At 37.3% G+C, this 27,516-nt stretch overlaps 1 protein-coding gene across 11 annotated transcripts in view; it reads right to left on the minus strand.

The window, feature by feature from the left end:
- LOC129777510 (histone-lysine N-methyltransferase 2D) overlaps window positions 1–27,516 on the minus strand; it is a 578,056-nt gene that overhangs the window by 56,229 nt on the left and 494,311 nt on the right. For all 11 annotated transcript variants that reach the window (XM_055783812.1, XM_055783818.1, XM_055783817.1 and 8 more), the window contains one exon: window positions 2,384–3,056. In XM_055783812.1, the coding sequence (XP_055639787.1) occupies window positions 2,384–3,056 (673 nt within the window). The remainder of the gene's footprint in view (window positions 1–2,383; window positions 3,057–27,516) is intronic.

Here is a 27,516-nt window from a genome sequence, read left to right on the forward strand (position 1 = left end):
TCAAGTGTCAGATAGAAATGCGTCATATTTTTGTTCTGTATTTCTAGTACCACGACATAGAAACATTTGCTGATAATTTTCCTTGTCCTGATATGGTCATATTCAAGCAATTGAATCATATCCATTTGTTTTGGCGTGATAATCTACTGGGTTGTAAGTTTTAAATTTCGAAAACGACTGCATCACTTTTCGGGTGCAATGATTTGAGCGTTAATAGGAATATGAATCAGTGACATAAATGGTGTTCGGAATTTGAGACAAATGTGATTAATGTAATTTTTAATTTTTCACCATGAAAATATATTTGTAAATCAATTTTTGTGAAGTCAAATGATCCAAAAATCAAATTATTTTAGCGAAAAAGTACCATTTTGAGTAATGAGACACTGTTTAATGGCCATGAAAGCTCCGAACACTTAATTCGAGACAAAACGGTATCTCGCTATTTTGATTTCAAACAAAATTAGGATTAGTTGAAAAAAAAAATAAAAAAAAACATCAAAAAATCGTTGTTAGTGAAACTTTTTTCCTGTAAAAGTGCTCATCTTCAGATATGTGGATGACTTTTCGAAAATTGTAACACATTTTTTTTTTAATTTCCCAAAATCGTTTTTGAGAAAAATGAATTCAAATTTTTAAAATATTTTTATTCAGTGTAATTTTTTTAAAAAAATTTTTCGATATTTTTTTATGAAATTTTACCAATTGAGTAACAAATTTTAGTAATTTTTTTTGTAATTTTTTTTAGTCTAATTCTTTTTTGAATATTTCAAGTATGTTGTTTGAATTACCAATGCACAATGGTCCAGGAGATGCATTTAAGTGGAAATTAGCATTTAGAGCTTGACAATTATTCTCTAGACAAAAACTGTCTTAGACAAAGTTGCTACTCATGATAGAGCGCTCGTTTTGATGTTGTCAAAAATAGGGTGACCAAAATTGTCGATGAAATAAAAAATATAACTTTCTTATCTTTATAGATAGAGGTAAACATAGTTCGACAATGTTGTAGATACAATTATTTGAGACATCTTTGTAGAACAAAGTTTTTCTCTATCTCTTGAAATAACCGATATATCGCCTTTTTTCTAAGTTACGTTACGGTCACCATGAAATGAAAATGTTTTCTTGCTCTAACTTTCATATTTCAAATTTTACATGCAAACTGTCTTCGAAAGACTTTTAGAGCTTACTAATACAAATATTTTTCGATGCAGAACTTGTCAATATCTCAATTTTACTCAAAGTTATTGATAGTTCTTCCCAAAAAACATGCTCTTTTCATTTGTTTGTTATTCTTTTTGGGGCAAACATAGTAAAATGTTTGTTGACGGAATTCGAAAGAACAGATTTCACTCTATATAATATCTGATTTTCAAAACTATGTTAGTAAATTAAAATTGAAATCATCAGTTTTTGGATGAAAACCCATCAATAACTTTGAGCAGAATTAAGATATTGACATGTTCTGTATCTCAAAATATTGGTATTGACAAGCTCTAAAAGATAAGAAAGTTATATTTTTTATTTCATCTAAAAAGATAAGAAAGTTATATTTTTTATTTCATCGACAATTTTGGTCATCATATTTTTGCCAACAAAAAAACGAGCGCTCTATCATGAGTAACAACTTTGTCTAAGACAGTTTTTGTCTAGAGAATAACTGTCGAGCTCTAAATGCTAATTTCCACTTAAATGCATCTCCTGGACCATTGTGCAATATCTTTACACCCACAACGTTTCACTGTAATCTGAGATATTGCTGCCAATGACGAGTTGGCATGAAATTAGTCTATAGTCTAATAATTTCTCCTAATTTGCGTGACCAAGGGCTGAATAGATGTTTTGATGACAAATATAGAGTTGACATAGAGTCGAACAAAACTATCATAGAACCATTCTACTGATTGGGATCTATTAATTGGGAATGCCTTGAAAAAAAAAAGTAAAAATAAAAATAAATACGTTCTCCATCATATGTCTTATGGTGAACGATATAGGGATTCAAAAAAAAAGTTACTATAATTCTTATTTAACATCCTATACAATAATAAAATTTAATTTAGGGACAGCTTTTGCTCGCCTACCCAGCCAGGCCCTTCATGCAGATTGCAATTTGTTCTTTTCTCGAACCATGTTCGAGTCCACTATGGTGGAAAACTAGTTTAGATCGTAAACTTTTACTCAAAATACTAATAATCGACTCATCAAACAAATTACCATACCTGATAGGAGACACTATCTCGTGAAATGAAATTGTTTCCCCCCAGTGGAAACACCTCCGGTGCTCGAATCACACTGAGATTAACATGTAGCCATATTGCCCCACAGCGAGTGGGAAAATCCCCTAATTGCTTGGAAGTATATAAAGAGTGGCACTCACCCTGTGAATGGTCCTCGGACTAAGCGATAGTTGATGAGGAGCAGGAGCTTTCTTGTTCAAATACACTTCGGTTTGTGTGGCTTGGGTTTTCATGGCACTTCGTTTGATTTTTTCCACCACGAAGACCTCCTGTTGGCTCCCCGTTGGAGCTGCTACTGTTGGTGGTGGTGCTGCTAGGGCAGCATTACTACAAGGAGCTGCCTGTAACTGCTGCTGCTGTTGTTTTTGCTGTGGTTGATGTTGCTGTTGAAGCTGCTGCTGCTGCTGCTGCTGTGGGAGAACATGATGATGCTGATGCTGGTGATGGTGTTGAGCTATGAGTTGGCCAGGATGAGACTGCTGAATGTGCTGCAGGTGTTGATGGGTATGGATGTGCTGATGGACGGACGGTGGCTGCGGTTGACCACCCAGTTGTTGCTGTTGCTGTTGCTGCTGGTGCTGCTGCAGTTGCTGAGCCAGCAGTGGTTGGTGGCTTGGTTGCTGGAGAATCGAGTGAAGTGGCGTTCCGAACTGAGTGGTCGCTTGCTGCTGGGATAATGTAATCGTAGGCTTTTTACCACCTATCAGTCTTTCTTGGCTCCTGGCTGCGGCTAGGCGGGACAGAGGTCGACCACCCATCGCCTCGTCGAACGACGTGAGGGTGTAGGAGCGGGCGAAGCTGACATGCTTGGTCCTGTGGGGATGAGAAAAACCATAGTGGTAAATGAAAACGTTTATATTTGCGCCATGGTGTATAACTCGCATTAGCACACGTTCGCACTCACATTCACGCACGCATCCCGTGTGGGAGTAATGTCTTTCCCACAGTCCATTCTGCCGCCAACCACATTCGAAACCACCCACATTCACCGACTCACAGTGGCACGTGACGCGACGTGAAGCGCCAACGAAGAGTACAATTCAAATGCGATCGTGCGTGTTGATGTGAGTGGAGTATATGCTTAACAATTGAGCAAATTAAATAATGCTTGATATGATTAAATTTCACATAACGAAATTGATTTCTCATCTGTGCACTTCTACCAGCATTGGTTCGCGTTCGATTTTACCCACGAGTGGGAATGACGTGCGAAGCCGTGAAGTTGTTGATTGCTCCCTTTTCGACCCCCTCACTTTGATGTATTTTCTGCCTCTTCCAGCAAACATTCCCCAATTGCTGAGGTGAAACGTGGGATGAATGAAATATGAGTTTCGCTTGTTTCCGAACTATTCCTGGCTCGGGGCAATGAAGACATGAAGAATCGAAGCTGACGAAGTCTATCGATGGAGTGGTGGGGGCGAATAGAGTATTCACCATAGCGTGAGGAAGCACAACTTCGGCAAACTATTTGCTCGCTAATTAAGGCAGATGGACCGGAATTGAGATAGTTGAAAACCGTGCTTTTCTCATTTGAAGTTGGTTATTCATCAAGGGTTCACCGCCCGGAACAATTTATATTTGATTGCGAACGGAAGTAACGAAAGCATCGGAAATGCTTGTTCGATTGGATCAATTTAATAGAGTTGAACAAGCATTGACTCACAGTAGATTTTCTTCCTCCCACAAATTAACGACGGCTTTCCTTCTCAAAATAACATAAAAACGGAGAATGAATAACTTCATCACAAGGTTGTTATATAAAACCGTGGCAGAGAGCGAAATAATTGCACGTTCAGGACGAACAAATCACTTCGAAACAATAAAATCTACTTAAAAGCCTCTCTCATTCAGTCGGTTTTTATTTATTTCGATTGGAAGTAAAATCCCGATGCTGGGTGGGAAAATTTACTGTTTTGGTGGAGTTGGAGAATGTTTGCAACACACGTGCGAGTCGAAATTAGCGTTTCCATTGGAAGAAATCAGGGCCCCAATGAACGGAAGCAACAATGACTCAAGATTTTTGATTTGCCAGCCTATGAGAGAGGCGAGATTAAAAACTACATAGTTATATTTAAAATATTTTAGGTTTTCAGTATTTTCATGCGAATTTTTTTTTGGTGCGATTTTCTGTTCTAGTGCGGTTTTTTTTTGCGGTGTATGAAAAGAAGCATATTTGACGAAGTTATCGTCCATTTAGTTTTTTTCGATGGTTGATATCATTTCAGTGTGAAAAGTTATTTTCTTGGGGAACATTTTTTTTATGTGGTCCCTATGTACCGCACAAAAAATGTTTTTTTTCAAAATGTGTACTGAACACGATTTTTTAAAGCTGCTGGTGAAGTTTTGCACGATTTTTTTATGCGACTTTTTTGTGCGGTCCCTATCCCTCGCACAAAAAAAGGTTTGCCTGTATACCATTGAATGGATAATTAATCACTTGTTTGAAGAGCCGTGGGTAGATTTAGATTTCATTTTGTAATTTATGAGGAACAAGCATTTGAAAAACAAGTATTTTGAAGCGTTGTCACGTCACAAAAATAGAGCATTTTTTCAATTTATCAGCTGAACCTAAGTTCAAACCTATTTATAAGATTTTTTCCTTAGATACTTTTTGAATTTGTGAGTTTAGGATTGTTTCATTGATTACTATCTGGGAATATATTCTAGTGTTTGGTATTGATGAGATTTGTGAAATTTAAGTAATTTCGGTTTAAATTTTTATTCTTGAATCTTGGATTGCCAAAGAGACCGACACGGGACACAACGTGTTAATCTTGACGGTGGTTCTGCGGGCGGATGTAATTTTGATAACTTCTCATGTATTTGGAAAGTAACCGTATTGTAATGTTTTTGCAACAAATTGTAGCCTAATTTACTCGCCATCAATTTAATTTAATTTTGTATAACCTAATTGAGCAAAAACTAATCAAATACAAAAAAATATGTAATATTTTCTGCAGTGTAACTTTGATAGAAGAAAACACATTGTGGTATAGCACAAAAACATTTTTACCTCTTACAGAAAAAAATACTGGTTCTGGTCAATGTTTGATTTTTTGAACAGTCATTTGCTGGAAATGGTAGATTGAAACAAAATCTTGAACAATGGGATTTCTTCAAAGCCAATAATCAAAATTGCATTAATGGCTTTCGTCATAAATTTATTTTTAACAACCTGGATACTGGGGGTCTCCGTAGCCATATTGGTTGCGCGTTCGCTTAGTAAGCGATCGATCGTGAGTTCAAAACTCATTGGCCCTCATTGTGACCATCTTTGTGTTGTTACAGAATAGCTACGTCCACGCAACAATCATCAGTGATGGAGATCGATCCACGGTCGAAATAAGATCGATTCATCCATACAACTGCTCTGCTCTGCAAAGACACATCGGGCTGCTGTTCTATAAATAACTCAATAATGATCAATCAACTGTCTCCGCTGTCCGGTGGTCCAACTGGATAATGGAAGAACAGAAAGAATACTCTTTCGCCTAAATGGCTACTGTGTGAATGTACCATATGTAATGGTAAAGAAGGAATACTGGCGAACGGCAACTGTGTAATGTGCTAATTATAGATATGATAACCATGTGACATGTACACGATTAAAATTCGGCTCTGTTACAGCTGAAATGCTAATGAGCCTTAAATAAATAAATGGGATAAAAAAAACCTGGATAGTAGCATTTTGAGTGGGGTAGTTTCAAAGTACATGAATTTTGAAAGCTAAGTGAGTTAACTCTTTGCGGTCGTATTAAATTTTTTATATGGGTGTCATACTGGTCGGAAATAATTTGCCTTGAAAGAGCATGTATCATGTAAGATTATGGAAGCCATTCCAGCATCTTTCGTACACATTTCACTACTCCTCCCCCATTCATATCGTTGTTTGAAATAAAATTTGGATTTCTAACGTAGACGGTGCCGCCTTGTTTCATCCTTTTTACTATAACTGCTGTATCCGATGTATCGTAGCTATTCAGCATTGTGACTATGCTCTTATGTTTCCTCACTAATTATACTGATTACCGTTATGAATAATGATAGAAGCACCATATTAACCCGTGAACAGGTTCAAAAGACATTAAAATTCGTCTAAATTGATATATGGCTGAATACAGTATAAGATTAGTATGATTTTTTAATATCGCTACATTTTGTACTAACCTACATCTCTTAAAATCGTTTCCAACGTGACTCCTGAACATATATTTTTGTCATAATGATGTATTTGGAAACGTTGTTGGGAATTATAGGCAAATTCACCATATTTCATGAACATAACGGTATAACACGACAAACCTATTAGAAGGGCCTATTCACTATAAAAAAGACAATAAATTAGAAATGTTTTTTTTTAACAACTCGAGAATGGCTGCATTCAGAAGGAGATTAATAATGGGCTTTTTTATTTTAAATGAGATCAGGCATACAAAAATTCGATGTTTCGAAAATTCATAAAAATTGGATGTTCCACAAAGTCCGTAAAAAATAGTTTTACCATGGTAGACTCATTTTTTAAGTTTTCTACATAACTTCTATTTTATATGAAAAAAATTACAAAAAAATTGAAAATATGTATTTAAGATATTGCAAATTAAAACTTTTTTTTGTAGATAAAAAAAGAGTACTGATTTTTTTTCTCAATGTATATTTTTTCACGTTTAAATATCAATACTCTATAACTCTTTCTAAGACACTATTTCGATACGACTCATAGTTTTTGAGATATAAATTATCAAAGATTTCTCTTACTAAAATTGATACGCCCTTTTCAAAAGTTACGCTGTGGAAAACTTATATTTCCTCCAACCCAAACGGAATGCAAACTTCGAACGAAAGTTCAAAAATACAAGTTTTTAAAATTGGAATTTTTAGTTCGATTTTATTTGGAACGAGCTGAACCGGCAAACTTCGTCCCGCCCAAAATTTGTTTTTTGTTATCAATACCTCCAAACATTCACGTTTTCTTACTTACGACCATGGGTCCAATCGCATAACTGTTCATTGATTCATCTTCTAATTGACCCTTTACAATTCATTTCCCGATTCCCTAGGACTTTTACCAAAAAACTTCATCATAATATCAGATTATTTTCAGACACAATTCTCGTTCAAGATTTTTCAATCACTTGCAAATAACATGTTCCTCCGTTACATCGAATAAATGTTTGGTACAGAAAATATGATAGAATGAAGATAGCCTTAAATCGCATAATTCCTTCTTCGAGTTTTGTTTTTATCAACACGTTCAGCGATCCATTTTTATTTGTATAGATAGAAAAAGGTATAGGAGTGTGTTTTATCACTTTAAAATCCATTTCCACTTTCGAACGAAAAGCAATTTCGTTGGCGCAAACATCAAAAGGACTAACAACGCTTGTCACTTTGTAATTATAGAACATATGGGAAATTATTTTCTGAATTTTTCCATTTCCCTTCATAGTTTTCCGAAAATTTTCAATTATTATGTTCGGTTGAAATATGTGTAATATTTTTATGGGACCCCCTCTCCATTCCAGATGAGAGAGGGGTGTCATACCATCATAGAAACATTTATCGTACCCAAAATTCCTCGCATCCCAAATTTGGCTCCATTTGCTTGATTAGTTCCCGAGTTATATAGAAGATTGTGTTTCATTTGTATGGTAGCGTGTCGAAGCACCATAGAAACATTTCGTGCTCTCTAATACCTCCACATGCGAAATATGATTCGGTTAGCTTGATTGATTCTTGATTGATTATGCGAGTGTCAAACCACCATAGGAACATTTATCGCTCTCTAAAAATTTTTTATGCGAAGTTTGTTTCCATTTGCTTGATTAGTTCTCGAGTTATTCAGCTCCAATTCAGCAACAATTACTCTTGATTAATTCGCGAGTTATGCTGAAATATATGTTTCATTTGTATGGCAGCAGCCCCCTAGAGAAGGGAGAGGTGTGTCTACCCACCATAGAAACATTCATTGCCTTAGCTTCCCACGAAGTCATTACTAAAAGACACAGAGTCATAAGACATATTGGCATGAAATGAATGATGGTCCCTTCTCCCGCATGCCGAGATTATTCGACAATGTAATCTGCGACAAAATTCTTTGGGAAAGCTAGTGACCCATTCCATGAAGTTATCCACCAATGAACCAAATTTCAAATTTAGTTTTAGGAAAAAATTGAAAACGTAATTTGAATAAGCACTAGTTATATCATAAATTCTTTGGAACTAATTTGATTTTTATGTGCCAGCCTATGAGAGAGACGAGATTAAAAACTACATAGTTATATTTAAAATATTTTAGGTTTTCAATATGTTTCTTGTTTCTTGAGATATCTCTGCACTTAACCAAAATTCAATGTTTATACAGTAAAGCCTGTTTTTGTGCAGTTTTTTTTATGCGAATTTTTTTTGTGCGATTTTCTGTTCTAGTGCGGTTTTTTTGTGTGGTGTATGAAAAGAAGCATATTTGACGAAGTTATCGTCCATTTAGTTTTTTTCGATGGTTTATATCATTTCAGTGTGAAAAGTTATTTTCTTGGGGAAAACTTTTTTTATGTGGTCCCTATCTACCGCACAAAAAAAGTTTTTTTTTTCAAAATGAGTACTGAACACGATTTTTTAAAGCTGCTGGTGAAGTTTTGCACGATTTTTTATGCGACTTTTTTGTGCGGTCCCTATCCCTCGCACAAAAAAAGGTTTGCCTGTATACCATTGAATGGATAATTAATCACTTGTTGGAAGAGCCGTGGGTAGATTTAGATTTCATTTTGTAATTTATGAGAAACAAGCATTTGAAAAACAAATATTTTGAAGCGCTGTCACGTCACATAAATAGAGCATTTTTTCAGCATCAGCTGAACCTAAGTTCAAACCTATTTATACTTGGGTTTCTCTGAGCAAACAATGAGAGTCAACAACCAACAAAATTTGGTTAAGATTCGGTCCACAAATAGAGGAGTATCAACTGTCTCAAGAAGTCGTTGTCACGTCACGCAAAGTATACGATCCATTCTAGCGTGATATGACAACATTTTGAACTCACTACAAACAAATTGAGTAAAAGTAATTCAGTAAAATTGAGAAACTTTCCTACGAGAATCATCAGTTGGAGAATATTTCACAGATAGATTGGCTTGTTGTCTGTCAAATACTTATAGAATTGATTCTTGTTTCGACTTCCGGTTTGCTGGTAATAGTATTGAATGACAAAAAATATGGAAACCCCATACGATTTGGGTATTTCTTTGCAGGTGTCTTTCCAGCGGAAGCAGAATACCGTATTCCGATGTAATTTTAAAATCGAGGACGGTGACTTCCGGTTCGTTAAAAACGGATCTAAAAGACCAAAAGTGGAATGAAATTCAACCATACGATCGTGAATGGTAGCATTGGCATATATCCATGGGGAGACGAAGAAGAATGGAAAAAGGAGAATAGAGTTTGATAGTGAGCAGATAGGATTCAAGCGAGAGGGAGATTATATTTGAGTGGTAAGAACTTAGCCTTAGAGCGACGCGTGTGGAGTTAGAAAAATAAAGTACACATCCAAATGAAAACGCAAACGTCAACGGTTAACAATCAAAGTAAACGTCCAAGTCAAAGTCAAAGTCATCTTCAATACGCAAACATTAACGCCCTTGCACAGGTATGCGCACATGTACACAGATACATACAAAGAGTTTAGTAGTAGCATAGAGTAGTGAGCGCCACTCGATGAACCAGGATTGTGCTAGCCATTGATGGCAAGCGCTAGAGTGAACGTGTTAAAATATACAATTGCCTTGTTTCGCAATGTTTCAAAATCTAACAGAACATTGAACTCATTTTGCATACAGGTCAAAAATATTTCTTCTCTGCTTTTGAAGCAATGAAAACGCACGTTAGAATGAAGAGAGCAAGAAAAAAGTCACCATGTAATCAAATTGTAAGCGTTCTGACACCTTTCATTTGACACTACTGAAAATTCGGTAGGCAGTGCCGTTCCTGAGATACAAAGAGGGATAGGTTTAGGATCACCGGTCGCGTTAGGACCACATTACCCTATAGGATGGACCTTTAGAAGGTGTGGTGAACACTTTTGAGCGACACTGTAAGTCGCCAACCGATGCCACATTGTTGCTACGGTTGATTATTTTATCATGGTGTCAAATTGCGCCGACTGGTAAATTAAACATCCACGCGCAATTGACACGCTGTGTCAGCAATGGCATCGACCCTCCACATCGATGCCCGAGCGTTCTCTATGGGTCTCGCTGATATGAAATGAGAACAATAAATCATTAGTTATTCGAACCTAGAGTTGAGTAGTCTGCTGCCTAATAGAGAAAGTCCCAATTTAAGTAGTAAAATGTTAGATGGCGACTGTGGCAGCCTCACTATTAGAGTGAGAGTGTTCTGCGGGCGAGACGGTTCTGCTGTTTTGCACCGTGCCTCGAAGTGTCGCTGGCGGGAGGATGTGATTTCCTCATGAAAATTCAGTGAATTTAGTGTTGGACAGTGGACTGTAGCGACAATGCGCTACATGTTAGCTTTTCTTGACTTTCAAGTGGTATTACTGGATCCCTCTTTAATGTTGAAGTGTTAAGTGAACAATGTCCTGAGTGGCGAGCAGGGGAAAGAGCTGCCTAATGAACTGTGGGGCGCCAGTGCTCCTGAATTGTATATGGAAGTGGAAGCAGTCTTCCAGCAGCATACAGTCTGCCGACGAAGCCGCGAGAACGCGCCCGTGCACCAAATTACACCACTATGTCTGTCCTTCATCACCAGCACTGGGTTCCGAAAATATCCACTCAGTGCACAACGGCTGTAAAGAATCCGACTTGAAGCCACTAATCGAAACGGATACGAGAACCACGAAGCAGGCGACAGGCGGGACGGCCCCGTGTGAACATCGGCGAAACGGAGTGACAAATGCTTGGAATATCTTCGCAACAATCTTTTGAATGAATCGCAGAGAGCCGCATTCCATACGCTGCTAGAATTTTACTACATGAACATCGGCGAAACGGAGCGACGGTGGTGCAATGAACACTTATATATGAATTATAGATTAATTAACACATATCAGTGAAAAAGATAAATTAAATGAAGAATTCAATGTAAGTACCTTCATTTGTTTCATTTTCTTAAATAAGTGCCAAATTTTTCCACCTCGCCAATGCTGAAGAAATTGAAAAGTGAGGAACGAAGTTTGTTAAACGAATTGAAAACTATATACATAAATCTAAAAAAGAGTCCTAACAGAAAATACCTGAGGAATACTTTACTCGCCAAAAGAGAATATGCCAGACAGGTCTATAACACAATTTTATATCTGCTCGATGATTATGAACATCACGAGCAGAGGGAAATTGTGTTAGAGGCCAGAGATTTATTCGGCGGTATTCAAGTATTGATTAATTCCAAACTTGATTCCGCAAAACAGTTATTAAAATTTACGACGTTAGTAAAAATAATAATAGCATTTAACCAATTGTTTAAGAAAAATAAAATGGCTACCCCGAAGGTGGACATTAAGCTGGGAACAGCTATCGTCCAAACCTATGAGGGAAACCCGGAAGGGTTGAATCAATTTATTGATTCTGTTGCGCTGTTTGCAGACAGCGTGGAATCGGAATTCGCTGATGCAACAGCTGCACAAAAATCAGCAGCGAAAGAGACGGTAATCAGATTTATTAAAACTCGACTAACCGGGAAAGCTCGAGCAGCTGTCGGAGACAGACCACAAAACACTGAAGAAATAATAAATAAGCTTAAGACATGTTGTGGAATGAAAAAATCTCCTGATGTTTTTGTAGCAAAACTACAAGAAACGAAGCAGATTGGTGATATCAATAAATTTACCAACGAAGTCGAAAACTTAGTGTTCCTGTTGGAAAAAGCATACATATCGGAAAATATTCCCACTGAAACGGCCTGCAAAATGGCTGTTAAACAGGGAGTAAAAGCACTTTGCACCGGAGTTAGGTCCAGTGAAACCAAGCTCTTGCTAAAAGCGGGACAATTTTCGTCCTTAACTGATGCGATAGAAAAGGTGATTGAAAACGAGGGAGCATCATCTGCGAATCAAAACTCGCAAATAATGTATACCCGTCGTGGCCATTTACAACGGGGACGCGGTAGAAATCAAAACCGTGGGAATAGAAATTTTTATGCTCAAAATAATTTCAGTAACCGTGGCGGTTTTTTCAATCGTCGCGGCAGAGGAAATTTCCAGCAATACGACAATCAAAGAAATTTTCAAAATCAACGTGGTAGGGGATCGCAAAGAGGATATGGACGTGGATTCATGCAACCACGCATATTTTACGCAACTGCAGAAACTGGAAATGGTATGGCACCAGTACCACAAAATGCGCAGAATGTGCAAAATTGGAACCAGTGCCAACAACCTCCATTCCAATTTCAGCAGCAGCAACAACCACCACAGCAAAATTTTTTAGGTCAACCCCGAAGCTTTTCACAATAAATGCAACTGCATCAAATTTTGTGAAGGCATACGTTGAAATGGCCAATTCAACGTGTACTTTCATGATTGACTCAGGGGCTGACATTTCAATTTTCAAAATAGGTAAGGTAGTTAATAATCAAATAGTAGATAGAACTAATAAATGTATAATTTCTGGTATATCCGGTGAAAAATTGGAAACTGTAGCTTCAACGATTACTACATTGAAATTTCAGAAGGTATTAAAATTGAATCATAGATTTCAATTGGTCAATAACGATTTCCCAATATGCACTGAAGGAATATTGGGAAGAGATTTTTTATCACAATATAAGTGTAGCATTAACTATGAATATTGGATTTTAAATTTTACGTTTAATAATATAGAAGTTAATATTCCAATTGAAGATAATCTTAATGAAGGAATACTGCTTCCGGAAAGATGCGAAGTTATTCGCCGTATCCCAAATTTAAAACTTGAAGACGATGCTTTAGTGTGTGCACAGGAAATTCAGAACGGAATTTTTTGTGGGAACACTTTAGTATCTCCGAAAACGACATATGTTAAATTTATTAATACTACGGATAAACCAGTTCTTATTCTTAATTTTAAACCCATAGTTAAACCATTGAATGATTTCATTATAGCTAATATAAATAAAAATACCGAAATTAAACAGAGATCGGATGAAATAAAACAAAAAATTGACTTTACTGAAATACCAACATACGCTAGTAAACATTTTGAGACATTGATAGAAGAATATAATGACATTTTTGCGTTGGGAGAAGATTATTTGACCACAAATAACTTCTACACTCAAAACATCGAATTGTCGGACAATGTGCCCGTATATATTCCAAATTATAGGAGTATACACGCACAAAATTCCGAAATTGAAGGTCAAGTGAATAAATTACTGGAAAACAAAATAATCGAACATTCAGTATCGGCTTATAACTCACCAATTTTATTGGTGCCCAGAAAATCGAACACTGATGATAAAAAATGGAGGATGGTCGTGGATTTCAGACAGCTAAACAAGAAAATTTTAGCCGACAGATTTCCACTTCCAAGAATCGACCCCTTGTCTTTCTTTTTGGAATGAAGGAACCTACCAAAAAGTTAACACAAATGCGTCTTGATCTCGAGGATTACGATTTTGACATAGTACATATCAAAGGAAAAGACAATGTAGGCGCAGATGCACTCTCAAGAATCGTGTCATCTGACGACCTGAAAAACAAAACAATGCTCGTGGTAAACACAAGGTCCATGAGTAGGAAAAATGAAACAGCAAAACAAAACAAACCGATTATACAAGTCGAGAAGCCTGATCAACTTCTTGTGCGTGAAATCGAAAATTTACAACCAATTAGGGTTATGAAAAAGATATTAACCGAAATAAAAGACGACGTCATACACATAAAAATAAAAAGCGCAAACTTAAAGAAAACATTTGTTACAATTGAGATAAATAAAGAATGCTTACTAAATGGAAGTCAGACACTAGAGTCTGCTCTTTCAGAGCTAAATGGAATTATGATGAATATAAATGAAAAAAGGATAGCTATACCATTAAATGATACAATGTTTTCATTAATAACAGTGGAAAAATTCAAAGAAATTGCCACTAAACAAACGAAAAATTTTGAATTTTTTCTATACAGACCTCCAAGATATATACAAAATAGAGAGGAAATCGAGAAAATCTTACATGATTTTCATAACAGTTCTATCGGTGGTCACATAGGTCAACATAGACTTTACCTAAAACTACGTGATCTATATGCCTGGCATGGAATGAAGAGTTCTATAGCAAAATTCATAAAGGCCTGTGAGTTTTGTAAAACGAACAAAATAACGAAAAAAACGAAAGAAGCATCAATTGTTACAACTACTCCAGTAAGAGCATTTGATGTTATTTCGATAGATACTGTCGGGCCATTGCCTAAATCAGGAAAAAATAATCGTTATTGTATTACATTGCAGTGCGATCTCACAAAATTTATAGTTCTAATACCAATTCAAAATAAGGAAGCTAATACCATTGCTCGTGCATTAGTGGAAAACTTTATTTTGACATACGGAAACTTTTTAGAACTAAGATCGGACAGAGGTACTGAATATTGCAATGAAATACTTTGTCAGATCGGTAAAATATTAAATTTCAAACAAACATTTTCAACCGCATATCATCCTCAGTCTATCGGTGCTTTGGAGAGAAATCATAGATGCCTTAATGAGTATCTGAGATCGTTCTCCAATGAACATCATAACGACTGGGATGACTGGATTAACTTTTACGCTTTTGTATATAATACAACCCCACATACGGACACACAATATGCACCATTTGAGTTAGTTTTTGCACGAAAACCAAATTTACCTCAAGACCTCTTTAATACAAAAATAGAACCAATCTATAACCTTGATCAGTACTACAATGAAATGAAATTTAAGTTACAAAAAAGTCATTCAGAAGCTCGAAACAAATTAATTGAACAAAAAAGATTAAGAACTGAAAATTTGAATGTAAATCTGAATCCAATCAATGTATCTGTAGGAGATTTAATATATATTACTAACGAAAATCGCAAAAAATTGGACCCATTCTATATAGGTCCCTTTAAAATAGTAAAAGTAGAAGGATGCAACTGTGATGTGGAAGATTTGGCACAGGGAAAACAAATGAAAGTACATAAAAATAGAATTATAAAACTATAAATGAGAAAATTTAAAATTTACTTTTGAAAGAGGGAAGGAAAGGTCATTCATTTATTCAAATCCATTCAGGGACAAATATTCTCTACGAAATATAAATAATAAATTTTAAATTTTTCGAAATAATCATGGTCAATATATTTTAGGTGTATAAGAACAAAAATGTAAACCTTTGTATTATCATCAGCGAAATTCCTAGAGAACCTCAACTAAAATTCAAATCACGAATAATTTGCTATGCTACATTCTTCTTCCGAAAGGGGGAAGGTGTGGTGAACACTTTTGAGCGACACTGTAAGTCGCCAACCGATGCAACATTGTTGCTACGGTTGATTATTTTATCATGGTGTCAAATTGCGCCGACTGGTAAATTAAACATCCACGCGCAATTGACACGCTGTGTCAGCAATGGCATCGACCCTCCACATCGATGCCCGAGCGTTCTCTATGGGTCTCGCTGATATGAAATGAGAACAATAAATCATTAGTTATTCGAACCTAGAGTTGAGTAGTCTGCTGCCTAATAGAGAAAGTCCCAATTTAAGTAGTAAAATGTTAGAAAGGGAAGAGGAAAGTGAGAAGTATTCGGAGTAATAGAAACATAAAAAATAGTATATAGCTTGCCACAACACGGTGAAATTCTCAATTAATACAACTTATTGGTTGTGTGACGTGACAACGCTTCGTGGAGACTGTTTTTTCGCACAGAGCGCGTTGTCGCGTCACAAAATGCATGCCGATTTTTGCAAAGTTCTCACGAGTTTTGTTGAAAAACTGAATATACAGGAATCACCGTTCACCTTTTGTTGGCACATCCTAGAACAAAGTTTATTTGTATGTTTTGAAACGGAACTGAAAATACAACATTAATGTTCAAAAGTCGGAAACCGCAAATAGACAGGTGTTGTCACGTCACAAAAGTATTGGGCTGGCAACAAGCGAATTGAACTGTAAAATATTCTCCAACTGAAGATTCTTGTAGGAAATTTTCTCTATTTTACTTTAAGATCGTTTACTATTTGGAAATCGTGTGATTTATACATGAAAACGAGAAAAAAAACCTGTTTTTAGTGAGTCAAAGCGTTGTCACGTCACGCTGGAATGGGTATGCGTTATAAACTAATATGAAAAGTTTGTATCACTACAATTATGAACAGAATGAAAATTTACGTGGCGAATTCTTCATTCTGTTCATAATCGTTATAAAGTATTGAAATTGATGGACAATTCCTAGAACCACATTTCGAGGTTTTTTTTTCTCCAATCACATTCAGCATACCTTAGGGACGAATAACTTAATTTATTCTACAAGTATTATATAATGATGATTTAGCCTATACCAGAATATTGATGAATACAGGAGCTACAAACAATGATGTTGAAACATCTAAAATCGATTACCGGAAAGGCATACTATTCTTTTGTACATCGTCAACAGCAATTTAATTGAAAATGATATTTTTGTAACGCAATTTTCGATAACAATACTTTCATTTCCACACTGATTTATATCCTTCATCAGATGAAGCATTTGTTCAGAAAACTAAACGCAGACGAATGTCTCTCATAACCTTTTTCCAGAATTCAGTTTATTGACAACACAAGATCAAAAACAATGACATCTTGAATTGGTTTGCAACTTTTAAGTAACTGTTCTATCGTGGTTGAAACAAAAATACCAGAAAACAGTCCAAATTTCATTAGAATTATATCTCAGTCTAGCGAATTCTGAACGATTTCCTTTTCACCCCGACCAAATGTTCACTTGGATATGACGAAAATGAACGAATGGGTAAACACTGGGTTCCATATATTTCCTTTCGTCACTGTGTGTATCATTCGACCACAGCGAGTGACAGCTCTTCTGTTTGAAGGTTTATTCAAACAATCCAACATAAATATGCACAACACCATGAAAGCACTGCAATCCAATTACATTTTGGGGACTGGGCTGCATTAACACGTTTTAAATATGAATTACATTACGGACACTGTTTGCATGTATCCTCTTTGAAAGGCTGACACCATGTGTCCATTCGGGTGAATAACTCAATTGGAAACATTTTCCATTGCATGTTCCCGTCATGTTTTCCAGTGTGTCGTCCTCTTTTTGAACTCTTGCCAGCATAGTGAACAAATATGTAAATACTGTTACATTTCGTGGGTGCGGATAATCTAAAGTGGAACCGCGGGTAAGACGGCCAGTGGGGGTATAATGGACAGGTGGTTGATTTGTATAGTTGCATTATGAATATCAAATTTCTGTTGATGGGAACCCCTTCTACATGTTATTCTATAAACCATCCTATGACAAAAGTGGAATAGGGAAACAAAAACCGAAAATCAAACATGATTCCGCGTGTGGATGTAATTTTTGCGGCTTCGATATCAAGCATTTCGAGTGGTTTAATTGCAAAATTGAATTCGCTGATGGTTATATTTTGGTTTGTGAGTTGACAGGGAAGCGATCTTAGGTATGTACGGAAAAGTTAATTCATTCGTAAGTGAAAGTGAAGAGAATATTCAACTCTTTTTTATATCGCTTTCTTTTTTTGTTCTATTTCAGCTACTGGACAAATACTGAGAGAGAGCGAAATTATTCCTCTCGCGAGCGATAAATTCTACGCTTCGTATATTATTAAGCTGTACTTATCCGCCACTACAAGTCTATTATACCCGCATCGATAAAAATGTTCTACTTTTCGGTTTATTTTAATTTCAGTAAAAACATGGAAAAACACATTTGTACAAAACATTTGGCCAATTATTTCGAAAACCATTATATTGAACTGTAAGAAACTGCTTTTAAGTTTTGGAAAATATGAGTTTCCAAAGATACAATTCAAGTTCTTCTTCACATGTCCGTTTTGCCCCCATTGCTTCTTACGGATAGTAGTAATAGTTAAGCGTGCGTAAAGGCCCATTTATACGTTGCTAGTAGCTGACTTGACAATGAGCAGCTACTGACCCGGTGGACTCGCTTGACAATTGGTTGACTCGCCTTGTCCGTTCACACAGTGTGAGCTGCTGGCGAGAAACTAGATACTACGGCACGGGTTTACCAGGGATGCCAGGCGACTTTTCAAATGTCCATCAAATAGTCAGAAACAGCAATCAGGTCCGAATTTGTCAAATGATTGGTCCAAAATCGACTTCTTTATTGGCAGTTTTCATCTTAGGTTTTCAGTTGAATGTATCATCACACAATTTTATAGCAAAACAAACGCTGATCGTGTTTAAAAATACATACTTTGTGCTGAATTTCTTTGAACTGAAGGTACTATCCGAAAAAGCAGAAAGAGAAAAGGATTCGGGCCAGGAATTAGATGCAAAGAAAAGGAGCAACAAATACAATATTGAAGGAACTCTACGATGAGGATCCCCGTGATTACAGAGCAGTGTTGATAATAACACCTGAACAAGTGAAAAAACTGTTGGATTTAATTGCTCCACGAATACAACGCCAAGATACAGTCATGAGGGATGCTGTACCTGCAAGAGTTAAATTAGAAATGACATTGATGTGCCTTTGTTTTGGAATATCGTTGGGATTGTTGTCGATATTTTTTAGAATCTCGAAAACATCCATAGCTCAGATAATTCCGAAAGGATGTGATGTTATAAATGGTAGTCTAAAAGATTTTTTTTTTTAATTTTATTTATTTTGTGAAATGAAAATGATAGTCGATTTGCAGGTGCAATAAATACGCTTCAAAAATTTTAATAATGAATGAAAATGTACTTTTTTAAATCGAATATGTATTCTGTTTCTTAGAACAATACTTTTTTTTGTAAGTTGTGATCTGATAATGATTCTATATTAGAGATTCTCAAGAAAACTATCTCAAAAAGAAAGCGTGCCCCGCCAGCGTGCAAAACGAAATAACAATTATTTCGTTTAGAAACTATGAGGGTTTTATTTGTTTTTCCAATAATTTTCAAGTCTATAAATATCTTCACATATTTTCAAATATCTTAAAAATAGAGACATTTCATTACATTTGGCATCACTGATTCGAACGCTAAATTCTGTTTTTGACGTTGTGAAGCATGCAAGTGCGAGTAAATTCAAAAAACTTTGAAGTAGCTCGCACGCCGGATCACACATGACAATAACTGGCATGATGTGTTCACACGGTGTGAGTAGCTGCACTGCAGTAACTGACTAGACCGACTCGTATGCTTACTCGCACCGTCTGAACCCGGCTTAAGTGATTGTGTTCGTTCGATTGTGATTATTGGTTTTGATGGAGTTAACCTTTGCTTTGAAACACATATACTCTGTTTTTACGTAGGACTACGTCTTTGATCTATATATATATAGGGGGGTCACTCTACGAAAAATGTATCGTTTATCAAGAGTTTTCAAATACATATTACGCAGAATCGTTCTTACGATATATGTTATAATATATACCATTAAACGACAAATTTATCCAGCATTTTTTTCGCCTGGGACATTAACAGTGGAAGTAATAAAACTAGTGAGCAATTTAGCAAATAAAAGAGGTATGTTTTGCGAGCGGATGCGAAGGTAAATCATGTGTTATGCATTCTTCTTTCAACTTGTATGCAACACGAAATTGTGTGCAATAATTCGTTCTTTCTTTCAACTTGTATGCAACACGAAATTGTGTGCAATAATTCGTTCTATCAATCAAATCAGCAAGCCCTTTGTCGAATGTATACAATGTATACAAGATTTCAAGCATTACTCAAATTTCATGCAGGATTTCATCAAAGCAACGAGGAAAGTGTCACCCATATATTGACCGTTCGTTGATTGGGCCTAAAAATCAATACAATATTGTCAAATTTTACTTGCTAACTGGACAGCAAAACAGCAAAAGCAATACTTCAACTTGAAGATAACATTTATTATTGATACATAACTGCTTTGTAGTTCAGTTAACGTACGTCCTGTTATAGATAAGTTCAGTTGAAGATGGTCCAGTTAGCGAATGACTTCTGTATATGACGGGGTGACGAACATCTTAAGCGAGTGTTTTCCGGGGTGCGGCAACGCGGGTTATTGTACAGCGAAAAATGATATCAATACTAGGAGGATGGCAGCGATTATCATCCGATGACTTATTGAGATCGGCATTACATCGCATCACAAAAATGAAACGAAATGAAATATTAGTAATCTTCATGACTCATATTCATAATTAATTCTCAATGGCTTAATTCCTTGATCAGTAGAACCAATACGACTTGATCGTGATATTCTGCAAACGAACATTATTTCACCGAAAAAGCTATTGCTCCCGAAGGCTTAGAATAAGACTAATAATAAGAATAAGACAATGGAAAGAAATCACAATCCCATGGCTATCCATTAAAAATAAAGCAACTTCATGATTTCATGTGCATTTTACCTCAAAATATCAAGAAATTGTAAGTATTTTCAACATGTTTTTTGTTTCTTCCCCATAAACTCAACATTCGATGTAATCAATGACGATATATTTTTTTTGTTTTTTTGCTTGTTGGGTATGAACCACTGCGTCTATTATTTTGAACTATTGTGGTATTCCCAATTTTTTCTACTACGCTTCAAGCTTATCTACTGCTTATTGATGATGAAGTAGACTGAAAGCAATAGCGAGATAGGTGCCAATCAGGAATAATCAGTCTGATGAAATTCATAATCCTGATCGGCGACACAGACCAACCGTCCTTGGGCTCCAGAATAGCCTTATTAAGGTGTTGAAGTCTGCGTCTTGCTAGTGCTCCGTAATTGCAGAGCTAATGTTCCGAGGTTTCGCTTTCGGCATTACAAACGCGACAAATATCATCTTGCACTAAACACATGTTTTTGGGATGGTATTTACTCGGACAGTGTCCTGTTATAAGACCAGTGAATGTGCTAAAGTCTTTCTTCTTAAGACTGAGCAATTGTTGAGTAATTTTGATGCTCGGCGTGATAATTAAGAGTTTATTAGGAGTTTTCAAATGCATATTACGCAGAATCGTTCTTACGATGTATGTTATAATATATACCATTAGACGGCAAATTTATCCACAATTTTTTCCGCCTGAGACATCAACAGTGGAAACGGTAAAACAAGTGAACAATTTATCAAATAAAAGAGGTATGTTTTGCTAGCGGATGCGAAAGTAAATCATGTATTATGCATTCTTTCTTCCAACTTCGCTCCCATGAATGTTGTATGAAACACAAACTTGTGTGTAATGATTCGTTCTATCTAACAAATTATCAAGGTGTTAAAGTAATCAGATGCAAGATTTCATGCATCACTCAAACTTCATGCGAGATTTCATCAAAGCTACGAGGAAAGTGTCACCCATATAGTGATCGTTCATTAATTAGGAGGAGGCAGCGATTATCATGCGAAGATTTATTGAGATATTAATATTCTTCATGACTCATATTCATAATTCTCAATGATTCAATTCCTTCTATGATAGATTGAGCAGTAGAACCAATATGACATGATTGTGATAGTCGGCAAACGAACATTATTTCACAGAAAAAGCTACTGCTTTCGATGCCCAATAATAAGAATGAGACAATGGAAAGAAATCACAATACCATAGCTATCCATTAAAAATAAAGCAACTTCATGATTTCATGTGTATTTCACCTCAAAATATCACGAAATCGTGAGTATTTTCAACTTGTTTTTTTCGTTTCTTCCCCATAAATTTCATATTCAATGTTATCAATGACGATATATTCCGATCGGCCTGGGTTCAATCCCAGCTGGCGTCGTTGGGATTTTCTGAGGCGAAAAATCTCTGGTTACGTCTTTCTTCGGAGCGGAAGTAAAAGAAGTTGGCCCGGCTCATGAGTTGTTGAGTCTGATAGGTAGGAACAGGTGGAGTCGCCTCCCTGATGTCGGTGATTGGCACTAAAGTGGCGGAAATAGGCCGACGAAAAATAAGCGAAGATAAAAAAAAAATGACGATATAATTTATTATTCACATATACTTCATCTACCATTCCAAACTTTTATGTGTCCCACTGATATTCATTAATCATTTTCAATTAGACAGTTGAACAACCTGCCAGAAGCTTATTGTCTTTCTTTGTTCGTTATAAGCCGTTTGAAGGTTATGACTACAAACAACGAACGGTCCTTCTCAGGGCTACTATTTAGAGTTTCAAAAAAGTTAAACTAACAGATTTTTGAACAATGAAAAGAATTACATTTAAAATAACCAAGTGTTCTGAACAATTACAGTCCTACGTCAAACTTCCGTCCGTGCCCTTAGGCTCAGACCCTTCTACTTTTTTACTGGTTAAGTTGTACAGCCATACAGTTGGCCGTCACTTCCCGGTCTTCCCAATTCTTCAGCTCACTCTTCAACACATATTCAGAAATTCCACAGAATGGTTCTGGACCAGTGATGAGTGAGCTTAAGCCGCGTCTTGCGAGTGTTTTTGGTTACCTATCCAAATATACTTCATCTACCATTTCTTCCTTTTATGTGTGCCACTGATATTCATTAATTCAGTTATTATTAATCCGATTATTTTTACAGGCTCAGTTACATAAGTTTAATGGAGCCAAACTCTTAACTATATTTCAACTAGCATATATCAACATGTTGTTTCCTTAATTCTATGGTTAATGAAATAGGAAACCGATTACTCGCGGTCGACTCGAGTTTAGAAGGGTGACACATTTTCATTAGGAAAAGGATGGGATGTAAGGAGATGTGTGTTTACACTCGCACTCACATTCACATTCACATTCACATTCTCATTCACACTCAATTCTTAAAACTATCCTTACATTTAATATGTGTTTACAATTTAACTTATTCTAATGTTAGTAGGAAGGGAACCGATAGCTCGCGAAGGACGAAAAGGAGGGGAAAAGGATGTATGAACAATCACACTCGAAGATCGATAGCTTTAAGGAAAACATATATTTGGGACATGTAATCAAGGTCTAACCGAGCCAACACATCTCTCACCGGCACATTGGACTGCTTTCCTCCAGCCCGAAGGGAGTTTTCTAAATTCGATCTGGCGACAAGATACAACTCGCACGACCAAACAACGTGTTCGATGTCGTGGTAACCTTGGCCACAACCGCAGAGATTGCTGTCGGCAAGATTAAAACGAAAAAGCAGCGCGTCTAACGAACAGTGATTGGACATGAGTCGGGAGAAGGTGCGAATAAAGTCCCGACTCAAGTCCAGACCTTTGAACCACGGATTGAGGCTAACCTTAGGGATAATTGAGTGGAGCCACCGGCCCAATTCATCTTCGTTCCATTTGCGTTGCCAGTTAACGATGGTATTTTTACGAACTAAAGAATAAAATTCATTGAAGGCGATTTGACGCTGATAAATTTCGCCTTCAATTGCACCTACCTTTGCCAATTGGGACCCAGACAAAGGTAATGACATAACAGCGTCTGGATAAAGCACTCAAAATTTCTCGTATTCTCTCAAGGAAGTACGGCGAGTGCTTTTCCGGCCTCACTGAACGGATAGCTTCGACAGAGCTCAGACTATCCGTTACAATGTAATAGTGTTCAACAGGTCGTGAGGCGACGCTGTCCAGCGCCCAGTGTATTGCTGCCAATTCAGCAATATACACTGAGCAAGGATACTGAAGACTGTGTGAGGTGCTAAAAAATACGTTGAACACTCCAAATCCTGTGGACTCATTCATAGAGGACCCATCAGTAAAGTACATATTATCACAATTGACACGCCCATACTTTGCTTCGAAAATCGTAGGAACGATCCCCGATCGATGATAATCTGGAATTCCATGGATATCCTGCTTCATGGATAGATCAAAATGCACAGAGGAATTGATGTAGTCAGGAAAACAAACACGGTTGGGAATATACGAAGAAGGATCAACCTGCATGGAGATGAATTCATGATATGAACTCATGAATCCGGAGTGAAAATTTAGCTCGATCAGCTGCTCAAAATTTCCGATCACCAATGGGTTCATAACCTTACACCGGATGAATAACCGAAGAGATAATAAATTGAAGCGATCTTTTAGTGGGAGTACGCCTGCCAAAACCTCGAGGCTCATGGTATGCGTTGAGGGCATACATCCCAACGCAATACGGAGACAAAGATACTGAATTCGCTCGAGTTTAATGAGGTGTGTTTTGGCAGATGATTGAAAACAGAAACTGCCATACTCCATCACTGAGAGAATAGTTGTTCGATACAACATTATAAGATCTTCGGGATGGGCTCCCCACCAGGTGCCGGTAATTGTACGGAGAAAGTTTATTCTTTGTTGACATTTTTTACTCAGATACCTAATATGGGCCCCCCAAGTACATTTGGAGTCGAACCAGACCCCAAGATATTTGAATGACATAGCATGAGTGATCGGTTTACCCAAAAGTTGAAGCTTTGGTTTTGCTTGAAAAATTGTTCAAAGTATCTTGTAAGGGTCCTTGCAGGTCGGATTCGTTTGATCCTACGACAGACACCACTCCATCATCTGCAAGTTGTCTTAGGCTGCAATTTTGTGTAAGGCAATTGTCGATGTCGCTTACATAGAAGTTGTACAAAAGGGGGCTTAAACATGAGCCCTGGGGGAGTCCCATGTAGGAGACCCGACTTACTGTCGAATCCCCGTGAGAAATATTCAAATGTTTCTCACAAAGCAAGTTATATAACATATTATTCAATAGAGGCGGCAGACCCCGAGAGTGTAATTTGTCCGACAAAACCTCTATTGAAACAGAATCGAAGGCCCCCTTTATGTCCAAGAATACTGAAGCCATTTGTTTTTTTTCGGCGTAAGCCATTTGAATTTCTGAAGAAAGCAACGCAAGACAATCATTTGTCCCCTTGCCCCTGCGGAACCCATATTGTGTATCTGAGAGTAGGCCATTCGTTTCAACCCATCGATCAAGGCGAAACAAGATCATTTTCTCCAACAATTTCCGTATACAAGACAGCATTGCTATTGGGCGGTACGAATTGAAGTCGGACGCGGGCCTTCCGGGTTTTTGAATAGCTATAACTCTTACTTGTCTCCAATCATCTGGAACAATATTATGTTCCAGTAACCGATTGAATAAATTCAACAAGCGATGTTTCGCCACATCAGGGAGGTTTTTCAACAAGTTGAACTTAATTCGATCCGATCCCGGAGCAGAATTGTTACATGAAAGGAGAGCAAGAGAGAATTCTACCATCGAAAACTCGGAATCAAGATCGCACCTATCTTGTGGTATATCTCGAATAATTCTTTGCACTGGAGCGGAATCGGGACAAACCTTTCGTGCAAAATTAAAAATCCATCGATGTGAATATTCTTCGCTTTCATTCGTTGAAGAGCGATTTCTCATGTTTCGAGCCACTTTCCATAATTTTTTCATTGACGTTTCTCGTGACAAACCTCCCACGAAATTTCGCCAATAAGCACGTTTTTTCCCTTTGATCAAATTTTTGAACTGATTCTCAAGGGCTCAATACGTTTGAAAATTTTCAGGAGTTCCACATTTCCGAAAAGCTTTAAATGCATTCGATTTTTCTATATAAAGCTTGGAACATTGGCTATCCCACCATAGATTGGGAGGCCTTCGGGAAATGGTGGAACCTGGAATGGGTTTCGTTTGAGCGCGAACTGCGCTGTCATAGATCAAACGAGAAAGGAAGTTATACTCCTCCAATGGAGGTAAACCATCTCTGGAATTGATGGCTAGAGCAATCGCGTCCGCATACTTTTTCCAGTCAATGTGTCTTGTGAGGTCATATGCCATGTTTATAGATTCAGAAGAATTCGACCCAATGGTGATGGAAATTTTGATTGGCAAGTGATCACTACCGTTGGGGTCCTGGATTACATTCCACTTGCAATCTAACGATAGTGAATTCGAGCAAAGCGAGAGGTCAAGAGCACTTGGGTTAGCAGGAGGTTTAGGAACACGTGTTGTTTCCCCAGTATTCAAAACGGTCATATTGAAGCTGTTACAAAGGTCATATATCAACGATGAACGATAGTCGTCGTACTGTTCCCCCCAGGCAGTTCCGTGAGAGTTGAAGTCTCCCAAGATCAATCGTGGCTCAGGAAGAAGTGAGCACATGTCAACAAGTTGCTTGCGGCTAACCGCAGCTCTCGGAGGCCAATACAAGCTGACAATACAGAGGTCTTTTCCTCTGATGTTTGCATGACAAGCAACAGCTTCAATCCCTCCAATAGGTGGAAGGTCAATTCGAAAAAATGAGTGGCACTTATTGATCCCCAATAGCACCCCTCCGTATCTGTCATCACGGTCCAAGCGTATAATATTGAAATCATGGAAAGAGAGATCATCTCGCGAAGAAAGCCAAGTTTCGGACAGAGCAAAAACATCACAATTGAATTTATGAATTAAAAATTTGAATGTATCCAATTTAGGGATGAGACTACGACAATTCCACTGTAAAACAGTGATATCTCCGACCTCTCTATTTAAATTAGACATCAAGAGAGATAATCATTGCAAGGAGGGGCCATGTTTGCATCAATTGTTGCAAAATTGTCTTTAATACTGGAAGCGTTGATATGACAATGGTTCTGATGGAGTCGGAAACATTAAAACACTTGAAGATTTGATCCAGAAGGTCAGACAACTTTATAAATCCCGATTGGGAAGTTGAACTGGACGAAAAAATAGGGACAGTTGGGGTTTTTGATGTCCCCTCGAGTGCTGGGTCGTTCGAAGGTGAACTAATCCCACGGAAGCCAGGAGGAACCTGATTTTGCTTGTCCGCGGCACTCGATTTTTTAGGCAAGCTAACAGGGGGTATCACCGGGGGGACTTGTTCTTGAACTTTGGGAGTGGTCACATTCTTGCGCCGGGGATTCCCTTTGGAAATAAACGGTGTGTCCCCGCTAGCTGTGTCCGCTTCTATTTCATCAACTGGCAACGAGGAAAAAGTATTGTGTGTTGAGATTGGTTGTTGTTGTTGTTGAGTCAGTGGAGAAGCGCCCTTTAAAATTTCCGCAAATGTGCGCTTCGAGCGTTCCTTTAAAGAGCGCTTCTGTTTCTCCCAGCGACTCTTATAAGTTTCACAAGCTGAGAGCGCGTGTGGGGATCCCCCGCAATATGGACATTTATGCTCAGTCGCACTGCAGGATTCCCCCACATGTTGCT

This window comes from Toxorhynchites rutilus, chromosome 3, assembly GCF_029784135.1.
Source record: "Toxorhynchites rutilus septentrionalis strain SRP chromosome 3, ASM2978413v1, whole genome shotgun sequence".
NCBI classification, from domain to species: Eukaryota; Metazoa; Arthropoda; class Insecta; order Diptera; family Culicidae; genus Toxorhynchites; species Toxorhynchites rutilus.